Source organism: Pediculus humanus, genomic scaffold (genome assembly GCF_000006295.1).
Source record: "Pediculus humanus corporis 1103172107538 genomic scaffold, whole genome shotgun sequence".
Lineage (NCBI taxonomy): Eukaryota > Metazoa > Arthropoda > Insecta > Psocodea > Pediculidae > Pediculus > Pediculus humanus.
In genome coordinates, this window is record NW_002987154.1 from 51,433 (window position 1) to 65,812 (window position 14,380).

The 14,380-nt window shown below is 28.0% G+C and overlaps 1 protein-coding gene across 1 annotated transcript; it reads left to right on the plus strand.

Annotated features, from left to right (window-relative positions):
• Positions 1–8,942: 8,942 nt before the first annotated feature.
• On the plus strand, positions 8,943–13,216 carry Phum_PHUM188130 (class D atypical G-protein coupled receptor GPRfz2, putative; the record flags this gene model as incomplete). Its single annotated transcript, XM_002425210.1, has 2 exons — positions 8,943–10,605; positions 13,053–13,216. The coding sequence occupies 2 exons, from the start codon at positions 8,943–8,945 to the stop codon at positions 13,214–13,216; spliced, it is 1,827 nt and encodes a 608-aa protein (XP_002425255.1).
• Between the last annotated feature and the right edge of the window lie 1,164 nt (positions 13,217–14,380).

Sequence of the window (14,380 nt, forward strand, 5' to 3'; positions counted from 1 at the left end):
AAAAAGAAAAAAAAATAACGGTCATTTTATTAGTATTATTATTATTTTTTAACGAACTCTAGTAAAAAATACATGCAGTTTTTTTTAATTATTTTCCAATCGTTTCATTTTTTGTTATTAATTCTCCGAGAGAGTTTTTATTACTCGCCATTGTTTTGACTTTTTTTTTTTTAAAAAATGTCGTCTGCTTCTGCCTCGTATATATTTAAAAAAACATTTTTTTCCTTTTTTTTTTTTTTGTAACGTTGATTATTAATTTTTTTTCATATTTGTTCGTTTGTTTGTTTGTGGATTATCCCTTTTGTATTTATTGGAATTTTTTTTTTTTTTTAATTCTTATGACGTTTTCATTCCCTTTTTTTTTCTAATTTCCAGAAACTTCTTTTTTAAAAATAAACAAACATCAATTTGTTATTGTTTTTTTTGGAAAACAAAAAAAAATTTTTTTTGTTAATTTAGGAATAATTAATGGACGAAAAACTGGTCGTGGAAAGAAAAAAAAATAAAAAATTTGTTTTTGATTCACGTCATATGATAAATTTAATAAAAAATTATTGACAAATTATTATTATTATTATTCTTTCCAAAATTAATAATTTTATATATATAAAAGACATCATGATATATGACTCGAAATTATTTATAATAAAAACAAAAAAAAAAAAAAAATTTAATAAATAACCGAGACGAAAAAAAATAAAAAATAACAAAGATGATAAATTAAAATAATATTTTTTTTTAAAAAATATTTTCTGATAAAAACAAAAAGCAGAAGACAGAAAAAAAAAGAAGCAGAAGAAAAAAAAATTGTTGTTTTTAAAAATCCGCTAAAAATTATTTTTGTTACAAAAATTTTTATCATCTTCAGGGTTTGAAAATTGATTTTTTTTAAATGTGTAACGTCAACGAATGATTAACTTTTCAAATATCGTCTGCTGTCCCTTTTTTTTTTTTTATAAAGGTATGGAGGAGATTTCTCTTTCTTAACCCCACCACCACCACCACCGCCATCACCATCACCTTTCGTACCTTCTTTATTCTTTTTCTGGTAACTCTTTCATTTGTTTCAAAAAAAAAAATAAATAAATCCACTTCAATGTTTTTTTTTTTTTTTGGGGGGGGGATATTTAATACCGGTAATATAAATAATAATAATAATAATAATAATAAACAGGGAAAGTTAAAAAAAAAAAAAAAACATAAAACAGGCAATCATTTATTATTATAAAAACTAATATTTAACTTACGATAAATTAAGATTAAACGATATATATATAAATTCTTATATAGAATAATTTTTCGGGATAAGACAAATATTTAGCTTATGAACTCTTCTTAATTAGACTTATTTCAAAACCATCTATGAAATTTCCTTTTTTCTTATTGTCACTTGTTTCGGATAAATGTTTAAAAAAAAAAAAGTCACTTTAAAAACCTTCCAGACACCCACCCCCCCCCCCAAAAAAAGAAATAATAATAATAATTTTTATGGTCACGGTCATTAGTCAAAAGTTTCCTTTTATTTATTTATTTATTTATCTATGGATAATTTTTTTATTTCCCCTAACTTTTTCAAAATTAATTTGTAGTTCGTGATATTTTTTTTAAAAAAAAATATATACTATTTATTTATTATTATTATTATCATCGTTATTAATTGAATTCGTTTCGTAAAACGAATTTTTTTTTGTAATAATGTAATATTTTTCGGTTGACAATAAAAAAAAAATCGATTTCGTAAAGTTTTTTATTTTATTAATGATTAACGTAGTCAGTCGCGATTTATACGAAAAAAAAAAAGAATTTGATTAAAAATCGTTAAAAATTTTTTAAATAAATTTTTTATTACTTTTAATAATTAGTTTTTATTTTATTCGACTGAAAAAATTCGAAATTTTATTCTGGATTTAAGAATCGTTAAAAAAAAAATGGACGATCAATCGGGGGGGGTGAATGAAAATTTTTCCGTTATAATTTAAATTCGCGAGTGACTTTTACTACGTTAATCAAAATAAGATTTTGTTTTTTTCGTATCGGCCGTGAAATTTAACCGATATTGACTGTGAATAAAATACAAAAAAAAAATTAAATCAAATTCGTGATAAATAATTACGATAATTATTATTATTACGGGTGATGATAATAATAAAAAAAAAAAATTGTGAAAAGTGATTATACGGGATTTGCCTCACACCGAGCGTGACTATAAATTATTATTGATTTTGGACTTGTTACGTTTTTTTATTAAACCTTGTTAACAACATTTTTTTTTTTTTTTTTTTTTTAATATGGCAAGCGTGGACCGTTGAGCAAACTGGCAGTTGTTCAGTCAAACGCCTACTATTCGGTTGAGTTCGCTTTAACGAAACAGGTAGCTCGTCAAAAGTTTTCATTTTATTTTTTTTATTATTAATTTTTATTTTTTTTTTTTACCGATTTCCTAATATTTCAAAACTCTCTATAAGTAATCATAATAATTATAGTATTATTATCGCGTTATAAGTTTTCGATTAAAGACGACGGTTACGATTTTGATTTTTTAAATTTAACCGTTCCGGAATGATCGTTTAAATTTTTCGAACGCAAGGTAAATTTTTTTTTTTATTTAGTTCATTCATTTTTTTCTATTTATTAATTAACGATTGTTTAACCTTTTTTCTTGTCAAACCATGTAAATTTTAAAATAATGAATTGAAGTATTTATTTTTCTTATTTGTTTATTATCAGTTTTTTTGTTGTTGTTATTATTACTGATAAGAAATCTTATGTAAGAATTGTTAATCAATTATTATTGAATATATTGACAAAAAAAAAAACGATTTGTACACGTCGCGAAAGTTTTATTATCTTATTGTTTTTTTTTTTTTTTTTTTAAATAATTTATTTACGCGCGCGTTTTGAATTTAAATTCAAAATTAACGACTTTAGGAAAAACATTATGGTGTTGTTTGTTTGGTTGGTTTTTTGGCACTGATTATTGTCAAAAAAAAAACATAATTCACTGTCAAGGAAATTCAGGTATCACTATGTGCGTTCAGACAAATTTTTTTTTATTATATCAAAAATTTTTATCCCTATTTGTATTTGAAAAATTCAAAACGAAAAGTTTAAAATTATCTTTTAAAAGTTATAAAAGTAAAAGAATCTAACATTATCCAGACTGTGTGCGTGTGTGTGTGCGTATGTGTGCGTGTATTATTCACATGTTCCTATTCACCTAAAAGAACACCAACAGATAAATGAATCAATATTTGTTTTTAGAATGTTTGAAAGGGCCCCCCTCCTCCTCCCCTCCTCCTCCTCGTTCCCCTTATTAGTATTTACAAACAGGAGCTACTCCTGGGTTGATGGTTAACATGATTTTTAGGCGCGCACATAAATTTCTTAAGACGTCGACGTTAGTTGTCATCGATCGTTGTTTGTTTGCTTGTTTGTTTGTTTGTTTTGTGTTTATATATATATGTGTGTGTGTGTGTTAGTCTGTTTTTTGTCAGAAATCCGTGTTGGTGGTCGAAGAAAAGTGTGCCTCGATTCGCTTTTAAATTTTTCCTCTCTCTCGCTCTATTCATCTCCTGTTGAAAATGACCGTTTGTTATGTGATGACAACACATAATGATTACGTAATTTGTATCGATTATTTTATTATTGATTGATTTTTTTTTTTTTTTTTTTTTTTTTTTTAAATTTACGACGAACGTCATTTTGAATAAAAAATAAAATTTATTTATATGCGAGAGGACGTCGAGGACGATAACAAAAAAGTTTTTTTAAACGTTAATTAACGTCCATTTTGTATCTCCTTTTTTTCTGTATCCCTGTTTGAAAATAAAAATTCGCATAAAATAAAAATAATAATTGAACGTGATAATAAAGAGGTTCTCCCACAAAATAAAATAAAAAAAAAAATTTTCCCATGAATTTATTATGAAAATGTGTGTCCAGCTGCGATGTATGAGCCAAAAGAAGGTGGAAAGACATAAAAAAAGCCTAAACCTTCTAAACCTGAAATAAATTAAATAAAAAATTGGCATTGATGCGTCGTGTTATATGTATTATTTAAATAAAAAAAAATTTTTTTATGCGTAAATTCAGGTTCAACACCTGTAATTTAAATGCTGTCTTTGTTGATGATGATGATGATTTTTCGTTATGTTCCCGATATTGCTGGATATTTTCCCTCCATTTTTTCTCCAGTTTTCTTTCTCTCTCTCTCTCTCTCTCTCTCTCTCACTGTGTGTCTCGCTACTGGTGCCACTACTCTTTTTCTGGATTTATGAAATACGGGGAGAAATAATTGATAAGAAAAAAAAAATTTTTTGTCCAATATTATTCGATTCCCGAAAAAAAAAAAAAAAAAAATTTCTGGATCCGCCACGTGTTTCTCTCTCTCAAAAAAAAAAATTGTAAACCTTAATTAATTTTCTTTTTTCCTCTTTCTTTTCTTTTCTTTTGTTTTTGTGTTGCAAAACAATTTTGTTTCTGTTTTGTTGTTTTTTTAATTTTAATAAATGAAAACGTGGTTTTTTACATGTGAACCCTATGATAATTATGTCTCAAAGTCGTAAAAAAAAAAAAAAATGTATCGAAGGCAACCCAAACAAACAAACAAACGAGAGAGAAAAAAAATAATAATAATGGTTTTAAACGATGTTGCTAATAATTCGTTTAAAAAAAAAAAAAATTGTTCTTGTTGTTGTTGGAAGTTTCTAGAAATTTTTTTTTTTTTTTTTAAACAAATTTTTCATTTTTAATCTGTTTTTTTTTTTTTTTTAAATTTAACTCTTTGATATTATTATCATTATTATTCGTTCGGCAATTTTTTATTTTTTTCAAATGCACACAATAGATTATTATTATTATTATTCGTTTCGCATATTTTTCTTTAAAGGTAACCTTTTTTTTTTTTTTTTTTTTAATGAATTGATTCTTGTTTGTAGTACTTTATGAGTTGTATTAGAAATAATCGTTGAAGTTATGGTTGTACAGACAAATCAATGAATCTCATTCATCATAATCATCATCATTATCGTCGATGTTGAAAGTTCTGGTTTCGACCCAACCCTATTTCATCAGGTCTAAATAAAAATCAATCAATTTTCGAACCTAAGGTTTCCAAATTTGTATTTTTTCCTTTTTTTTTTTATTTTGCAAAGTTGTCACACTGCATGATGATGAATCGGTCGGTAAAGTAAACAAAAAAAAAGTTGTTGTATTTGGCAATGGCAGCTGGTGTTTTGCTCGTGTTTTGTTTGTAGTTTATTATGCCTTAACATTGTCGCCATTTTTAATTTTTTTTTTTTTTTAATATCAAATGTTTAAAATATAATTTTTACGTTTCAATAACCGAAAAAAAAATCGCGTTTTTAAAAACGTTTTTGACACTTTTTTTTTGTCGGCCATTTTTCGATGACGTCTTACGAGACTTTTATATTTTTCCAATTTTTTTTTTTTTTTTAAAATCGTTTTCACGAAGCAAAAAAAAAAAAAAGAATAAAAAGAAAAAAAAGTGCAATGATCTGACGAGTCGTAAAAATATTATATTTATGTTTATATATATTTAAATGTTTTTAAAAAAAAAAATTTAAAATAAAATAAAAATAAAAAAATGGAAAAAATTTCCCGTTGGGATTCTCTCCAGGCGTCAGTTTTATTTGTTCAATAATGTTGTCGTCGCTGTTTCTCTCTCTCTCTCTTTCTCTCTCTCCTTTATCTATTCCCGCGAATACCACTTTTTCTCCAAACGAGGGGAAGGGGGGGAAAACAGGAGACCTTCAAATTCTTCAAGTATCGAATTGAAATAAAAAAAAAAAATGTCTTCAAGTGTTTGTTGAGATTCGACGTTTAACACATTTTTTAATTAATTGGAGAAAAAAGAAAAAAAAAAACGCGCGAAAATTCAAAACTTGTTCAAAATTTTTCATCATCGAAACGTTAAACAGGAAAATTATTAATTTCGTCGAACTCGAAATAAAAAAAAAAAATAAATAAATACATAAATAATTTATTTGCTTGACTCTTTCGACATTTATACATTTTAAATTTGACAGGTTTTCTTTTCTTTTTCTAAGGTTTAAGGCATAAACCTAAACATTTTATAAAAAAAAAAAATAAAACAAGTTTTTTTCCTTTCGTGTAAAAATAAACTAATGACGAGTTTAAAAAAAATAAATTGTTTAAAAACTTCAAACATGGGCTACTAGTTATTATTATTATTATTATTTTTTTTTTTTGTTAAAGTTAATTGACTTTATTTTTTATTGCCATTTTTATTTTTTTTTCATTATTTATAATTATATGTATTTTTTTTTTTTTACATAAGTTATTGATTAATCAATATTTAATACCTATAATTTTTTGGTAGAAACCATGTTTTTATTTGTATCACGTGGTTTTTTTTTTTTAACACGTGGTTTTAATTTTCATTACGAGAATTATATTAAATCGATACGAATAATAATAATGAAGAAATAAGTTTATGCAATAAATGAAAAAAAAAAAAAAATGCGAGGGAGTAAAAATAATTAATTAATTGCGTCGGAATTATCTAGAACGATAATTAATTAAAATAAAATGGTTTTAATAAATTTCCGTTATTTCGAATGGAATCCATACATAATCTCTCATAAATCAATTTTATTATCATTTGTTATGCAAACAAAGACAGATTGTTGTTAAAAAAAAAAAAAAAAAAAAAGGGAATCGCGAGTCGATAGATGAATTTATTTAAACAATTTTTTTTTTTTTATTTATCGAATAAATAAAACCTGTTTTAATAATTTTATTGATTTCGTATCGATTTTCAATAATTCAAAAAAAAAGCTTTAATTAATTAATATTAATCTTATGTAAAAATGATTTTTGCGCAACGACGAAAACGAAAGCGGAGGAAAAATATAAATAAATAAAATTTTTTTAACGGAAAATTGTTGAGGTTTTTCCTTCCCCTCCCCCCTCCCCCAAAAAAACCGAAGGAAAAAAAAAACGTCATAGTTTTATTATGAAAACAAACAAACAAACGAACAAAAACGATTTAATGAATTTATTTTCACAATGTGACAATAATAATAATAATAATATTAAATAATTAATTGAAAGGATTGTTTGCGTGTGTGCGTGTGCGTACGACGAAGGTCTTTGATCCGCCCATTCCTTGTTTTTTTTTTTTTTTAATAATGTTTTATTATTTGCTTATGTACCTTAATTTTGTGTGTGAAAAAGTTTTCCATATTTAAAGTAACGCCCATTTTCAATTTTTTTTTTCTCCCTCTCCTTTTTTTTCCTTTTTTTTTCCCTCAAAGGAAAATTTTTTTTATTTAAAGGGAATATTATATAAACAATTTATTTAATTTTTTTTTGTATTATATACATTTAAATTATTCGTTTGTTTTAAAAGGTTTGTTGTTGCACTCATTTATTCATCATATATATATTTCTAATTGGATTTAGTTGTTGTTTTGAAACAGACGCCATTTTTTTTTTTTTTTGTTAATTGCAAAATTAAAAGAAAAACGAGTTTTAAACTTTTCAAGTCTGATTTTTTTTATTTTCTTTCTTTCGGGCGTTAATCAAGTTTGTTTTTATTAAATTAATTTTATTTATTTATTTATTTATTTATTTGCATTGTCGATTTTAATTTTTTTTTTCACAAATCAAATATTTATTGTAAAATACAATGAGCGTGAGGGAGGGGAAGAGAGGGGGGTAGAGGTAGAGGTAGGGAGAGAGAGAGGGAAAAAAAAGGAAATTTAAATGCAATAAAATCTTTTGTCATCAAAACCAATCAAGTGTGGCATCATCGTCGTGGCATTATGGCCTCTGGCAATAAACTATTTCCGTTAATTTTTGATTAACTTTCAGACGGAATCTGTGAGTTGGCATGTGGTGGTTATTGGCCTGGCCTGGCCTCCTCATGTCAGACATATTTTTATTTCTTTTTTTTTAAAATTGTAATTATCCGTTAAAATAAATTTATTTTTATATTTTAGGTTACGAAAAATGGAAATGGAAAAAAATCAAGAGGACATGCAGAAATAAAAGTCTGGAATAATAAAAAAGAAAAAAAAATTTTAAAGTTCGGGGGACAAAAAAAAAGGGGGAAAGGGGGGAATAACTTTGTAAAAACGGGGAGAGAAAAAAAAAAGCTTTTTAAATTTTGAGAAGACAGGAGGAAACGGATCAAGTTTTCGAAAAGAAGAAAAAAAATTGTTGATTGACCCGCTACAGTTTCAGTTGACAGCTTTTGAAGCTTTACTGTATGTGATTTGTTTAAATGTTTTCCTCTTTTTTCATTTCTCCCCCCCATTGAAAAACATTCTATTTCACGATTACCAACATAAACCGTTAAAACAAAAAAAAAAAAAATTTTTTTTATTTAATGTTTGGTTCATCATCACATGTAGTAGTTGTAGGAGAAGAAGAAGAAGGAGGAGGAGGATTTTGTGATTTAATGTTTTTAATGAAAACTATAAATAGGTTTTAATTTAAATTGTGATTGTGACTGTCATTGTGACAAAGTGACATTTGATTGAAAAATTCCAAGGCTGGTTTATTGGTCGTTTTTTGTGCGTGCGTGTAGCAGAAGATGCGAGAAAACAATTAATTAATTTTACTCATTATTATTATTATTATTATTATTTAAAAAGAATTTGTTATAATTGGAAATACTAAAATAAAAACATGGGTAAATTAATAAATACGTAGCTTAAAATAACTTTCTTCTGCCACTTGGAATTTTTTTTTCTAAGTGATTAGTTTACAAAAATAAAAAAAAAAAAAAAATGGCAATAAATTTATTTAAGAGATCTTTTTTCGTTTGGTTATTTATTATTCAAAGCGGTGGATTTTTTTCCAACGCTTTAGAAAAATCACCACCCTCATCAAGTTCCGGATCGTCGGGAACATCTTTTTTTTCCGGTTCAAGATGCGAACAGATATCGATTCCCATGTGTCGTGGAATTGGTTATAATTTAACATCGATGCCAAATGAATTGAATCACGAGTCGCAGGAAGAAGCCGGACTTGAAGTACATCAGTTTTGGCCATTGGTTGAAATCGGATGTTCTCCAGATTTGAAATTTTTTTTATGTTCTATGTATACGCCGATTTGCATTGAAGACTATCATAAACCGTTACCCGCTTGTAGGAGCGTTTGCGAAAGAGCAAGGGAAGGATGTACTCCACTCATGTTACAGTACGGTTTTCCTTGGCCGGAAAGAATGGCATGCGAAAGATTTCCAATACACGATAGCGATCCGGAAAATTTATGCATGGAACAAAGCAACAGAACAGATTCAACGAAATCTCAACAATCCTCATCGGCAACGCATAAACCTCCAAAAAAAAACTCCGGAAAATGCAAGGTGGGAAAAAACGGAAATTCAAAACATTGTCCGCCGGAAGAAACTCAACTCATCACAAAAGACATTCACGGTTCAGATTGCGTATGCAAATGTCGACCACCACTAATCGCAATCTCCCGTGATAGTCCCTATTACAACCGAAGCATATCCGTTGGAAATGTGAACAATTGCGGATTTCCCTGTCACGGAGTGTTTTTTAACCAAGAAGAAAAGGATTTTGCTTCGGTTTGGATCACTTTGTGGTCTAGTTTATGTTGCGTGTTCACATTGATGACTTTAACCACATATTTTATCGATACGGAACGTTTTAAATATCCGGAAAGGCCGATTGTATTTTTATCAGCTTGTTATTTTTTAGTTAGTGTTGGGTATCTAATTAGAGTAGTTTTAGGTCACGAGGAAGTTGCCTGCGAAGCTAAAATGATAAGATATAATGCAACGGGACCAATACCGTGCACCGTCGTTTTCCTATTAGTATACTTTTTTGGAATGGCCTCGTCCATCTGGTGGGTCGTGCTATCGTTTACGTGGTTCCTCGCCGCCGGATTAAAATGGGGCAACGAAGCCATAGCAGGGTATTCACAGTATTTTCATTTGGCAGCTTGGCTTATACCGACGGTTAAGTCTATCGCTGTTTTAGTCATGAACGCCGTAGACGGTGATCCCGTCGCGGGGATTTGCTACGTAGGCAATCAAAACTCGGATAATCTTAGGGGTTTTGTATTAGTGCCGTTACTAGTTTATTTATTATTAGGTACGTCGTTTCTTTTAGGAGGATTCGTTTCTTTATTTCGGATTCGAAGAGTGATAAAACAACAGGGTGGCGTTAGCGGGAGGAGTAAAGCGGACAAATTAGAAAAACTAATGATACGTATTGGTATATTTAGCGTTTTGTATACGGTTCCGGCGACAATAGTGATCGGTTGCCACATATACGAAAGTACATTTTATACAAATTGGATGAGCCAATTAGTGTGTCCGTGCAGTGAACCGAGTCGCGAGACGGCGCTTTCATTCGGCTTAAGAACGAGACTGAGGCCGATGTATTGGATTTTAATGTTAAAATATTTCATGGCGCTTGCGGTCGGTATAACCTCCGGAGTATGGATCTGGTCTGGTAAAACTTTGGATTCTTGGAGAAGATTATCGAGGAGATTGTTCGGAGGTGGAAGAGGACACGGACACGGATCCGCACTAATAAATCCAGTCAAACAAAGAGCTTGCGTCAAACAACAATATCAGGTCAGTTATTATTTATTTAACCATTTTATCATCCCTTCATTTGTACTTTTTCTACCCTTAATTCTTATCAAATGATGTATTATTTAATAAAAAAAAAAAACCAATTTCAACTTATTATTGTTTACTCGAGAAGTCGCCGCGTGGATTAGTAATGGGTTTTATTAATAACTTTTTGCAATTGTTTAAAATAATATTAATGATAATAATAATAATAATAATTAACAATAGTAGAAATAGATTCATTCACGGTTGAAAAAATTTTAGTTAGTCTCTCTCAATAAGGAAAAAAAATTTTAAAATAACTTTCGACGAAACTTTGATTTTTAAATCAATCGACTTTTAAAAATTTTAATTATTTTCTTTTGTGATTTTAATCTGTCTCTCTCTGTCTCTTTCTCTCTCTCTCTCGCACACGTACGCATTTTCCGTCTCCGAAATGTGAAAATTTCAAATAGTTTTTTGTAAGCTAAAAAAAAAAAAAAACGAAATTGACGGGAGTAATTAAAAATTAAAAAATTTCATTCATACCCGAGGGTGAATTTCAGGTAAATTTAATTCCCTGAATTTTTGATTGACTTATAAATGCGTGCTGGGAGTGCGTAAGTGCGTGAAGTGCCCTTTCCCCTCCCCCACCTCTCCACTTACAATTCCTCTTTCATCTCCTCGTCATCACCCTCGTCGTCGTCGCCGTCGTTCTTCTTCTCGTTTTTCTCAAAAACCTGAATTGCCATTGCCCAAAGGATTTGTTTTTGTTAGTATTAACAAACAAACAAAAAACGTAATAATAATAATGATGATGATGATGATGATAATATTGATTTATCCGCATATTAAAATAGAGAGGGAATTGCATAAAATGTAGATAATGTCTTTATAACTCATAAATCAAATCGTTTTGATTTTTTTTTTTTTTCCTTTTTATTTCGAATATAATTATTCTAAGGTTCAAAGTTGTTGTTGTTTGTGGGTTAATAATTCATCGGGATATTATCTACCAAATGGGAGGATCCCTGAGGCTGTCAGCTTGGCAAACCACCATCAAATATTATTATTATTATTATTATTATTGTTTGATTGTTCGTTTGTTTGATTTAATGTCTTTTTTTTTCACTCGAATCAATCGTCAATGTCTTTTGTTATTTTATTTTATTTTAAATTTTTGTTTACCGTTATTTTATTTTGTTATTATGCCACACCCGTTTCTGGTAGCAAAATTAAAAGAGATGTGCGTGCGTGCGTGCGTGTGCGTGTACGTGTGCACGTGTGCGCGTTTATTTGGATTTGAAATTAATTGATTTACAATTGAAGTGCGCGCGTGAAATTATTCGTGGCGTATAATTTACAAGTAAATAAAAAAATTTATTTATTTGTTTAATTAAACGAGATAAATTTAGGGCCCCTCGGGGCCCTGATAACGACCCTGTCGGGAATTTTTTTTTTTTTAATTAAATTATTAAAATGCAAAATATAAAATAATTAAAAAAAAAAAAAAAAAAAATTAAATTTTTGATGATTTAAAAAAGGAAAAAAAAAGAAATAAAATAACCATGTATAATAATAATGATGATGATGATAATAATGATGATAATGATGATGATAATAGTGATGATAATGATGATGATTACGATGATGATTTATCGTCTTATTAATTCTAATAAATTAAATTTCCTGCGGGAAATAAATAAATTCCTTATAATTTTTTTTTTTTTTGCTAAGCAGAATGTGAGTTATTTAATTTTTATGCTGCGTACCTGAAAATAAAAATAAAAAAAACCACGAAGAATAACAGGTTTTTTTTTTTTTTTTTTTTTTTTTTAATTATCTGAACATTTTATTTTATTTTATTATTTTTTGTATACGTATTTAATATTCATCTGAACGTGGGACATTTTCATTTTATATTCTGAACAAGTGCGTAGTTTTTTTTATTTAAGAACCCAAATCAATTTAAAAAAAATTTTTTTTTTCTTTTTTTTTTTTTTACTCGTTAAATTTCAACATTGAAATGGTATTATTATTATCATCATCTTCATCATTTTCAATATGGCTGATGTGGTTTTTGTGTTGAGGCTTTTGTCGAGACTTTATTAGTTTGTTTTTTCCCTCTATCTCTCTATCTCTTTCTCTCATGTGAATTATTCATTGTTTTTTTTGATTCAGTAAATAAAAATTATTATTATTATTATTATTATTATTATTATTATTTGACCGTTTGGTTTTTTTTACGTACGAAAAATTATCATTTACAATAAAAAAAAAACTAGATTTTGTTCAAAGAGCGAAAAAAAAAGAAACGTTTCGAAACACTGAAAGACGTTTTACCGAGTAAAATGATTTTTTTTTTTTTTTTTTTTAAAATTTCACCGTTTCAATCGTCATTTTTTTTCTCATAAAAATTTATTATTATTATTATGATTTTATTCCAGAATTGTTTAGAATATTGTCCTCAAGTTCCGGTGCAATCTATGTCTTTACCTCCTCCAAGTTCAACCATGCTCTCCGGGCCTCATATATCCGCAGCACCGGGCAGCATACAATCTGCCAGCCAACACCACATGGCTACTTCTGGCAATTTACACCATCACATACTTAAACAACCGCTTTCTCACGTATGACAGCAGGTAATATTTCTTTTTCTTTTCTTTTCTTTTCTTTCTTCTTTTTTCTTTCTTCCCCCTCCCCCCTCTCGCCTCCTCCTCCTTCTTCTCCCAACGACCGGGGAATCTAAGCTGTTTGAGAGCTGCGTTTTCCATATTTTCTTTTTCTTCTTTGTGGCCTTTCAAGTTTTAAAAAAACAAAAAAATTTTTGTATTATTTTCATTCCTCCTCCCCTTTTCGTCATTTTATGCATCTTTCCCCTCCTCCCTTTTCGTCATTTTATTAGCATCATCATCGTCTGACTTTTTCCTGTTTATTTATCAGACCTTAAAATTAATATTGGAAACAACAATAATAATAATAATAATAATAAATTGAAAAATAATTATATAAATGATAATAATAATAAGTTGAGACTCTTTTTCCCCTTTCCTTCCCTCCCCTCCCCTTCAAATATTAAGATGAAACGATTGTAGTAATGATACATTTTTTTTCTGTTGTTTCAGAGGAGGCAGTCAGAAGAATCAGACTGTATATTTGAAGGGGAATACGAAGGGATAAATGAAAGTTTAACTGTCGTACCTTCTTCAGGTAAAAATCACGTGAAAGGTTTGAGCAATTACGGCCCCATTTAAAAAAAAAATTAAGGGAGGGGGGCGTTGGAAAATTCATCGTCTCAAATTTTGAACTATTTTTTATATTATTGACGTGAGTCTAGTCATTCAATCAAGTCATTCGATTAACCATTCCCTAAATTTTTATCTATTATTATTATTATTATTATTATTATTTATTTTTGTTTTTTTTTTTATTTAAATAATGTTTAAGTCCTTACTTGACTATATACGTTTTAACAACAATGATGCCAAATTCAGTTAAACCTAACAAAAAAAAACAATATTAAACATTTTTCTTAAACTATAATAATAATAATAATAATAATAATAATAATAATAGTGATATTATTAATAATGATAATGATAATAAAAGCGTTGGTTTTTTTTCCTTTTTAATTAATTACAAAAAAAAGACTGATGAATTGTTTTTCTTTTTTTTCCTCTCGATTTTCCAATTAAATGAAAGCGGAAGGAAACACTTTAACCAGATGAGGTTAATGTTTCTTTTCTTTTCTTTTTCTTTTTGTTTTCTTTCTTTCTTTCTTTTGAGACAACAATTCGTGT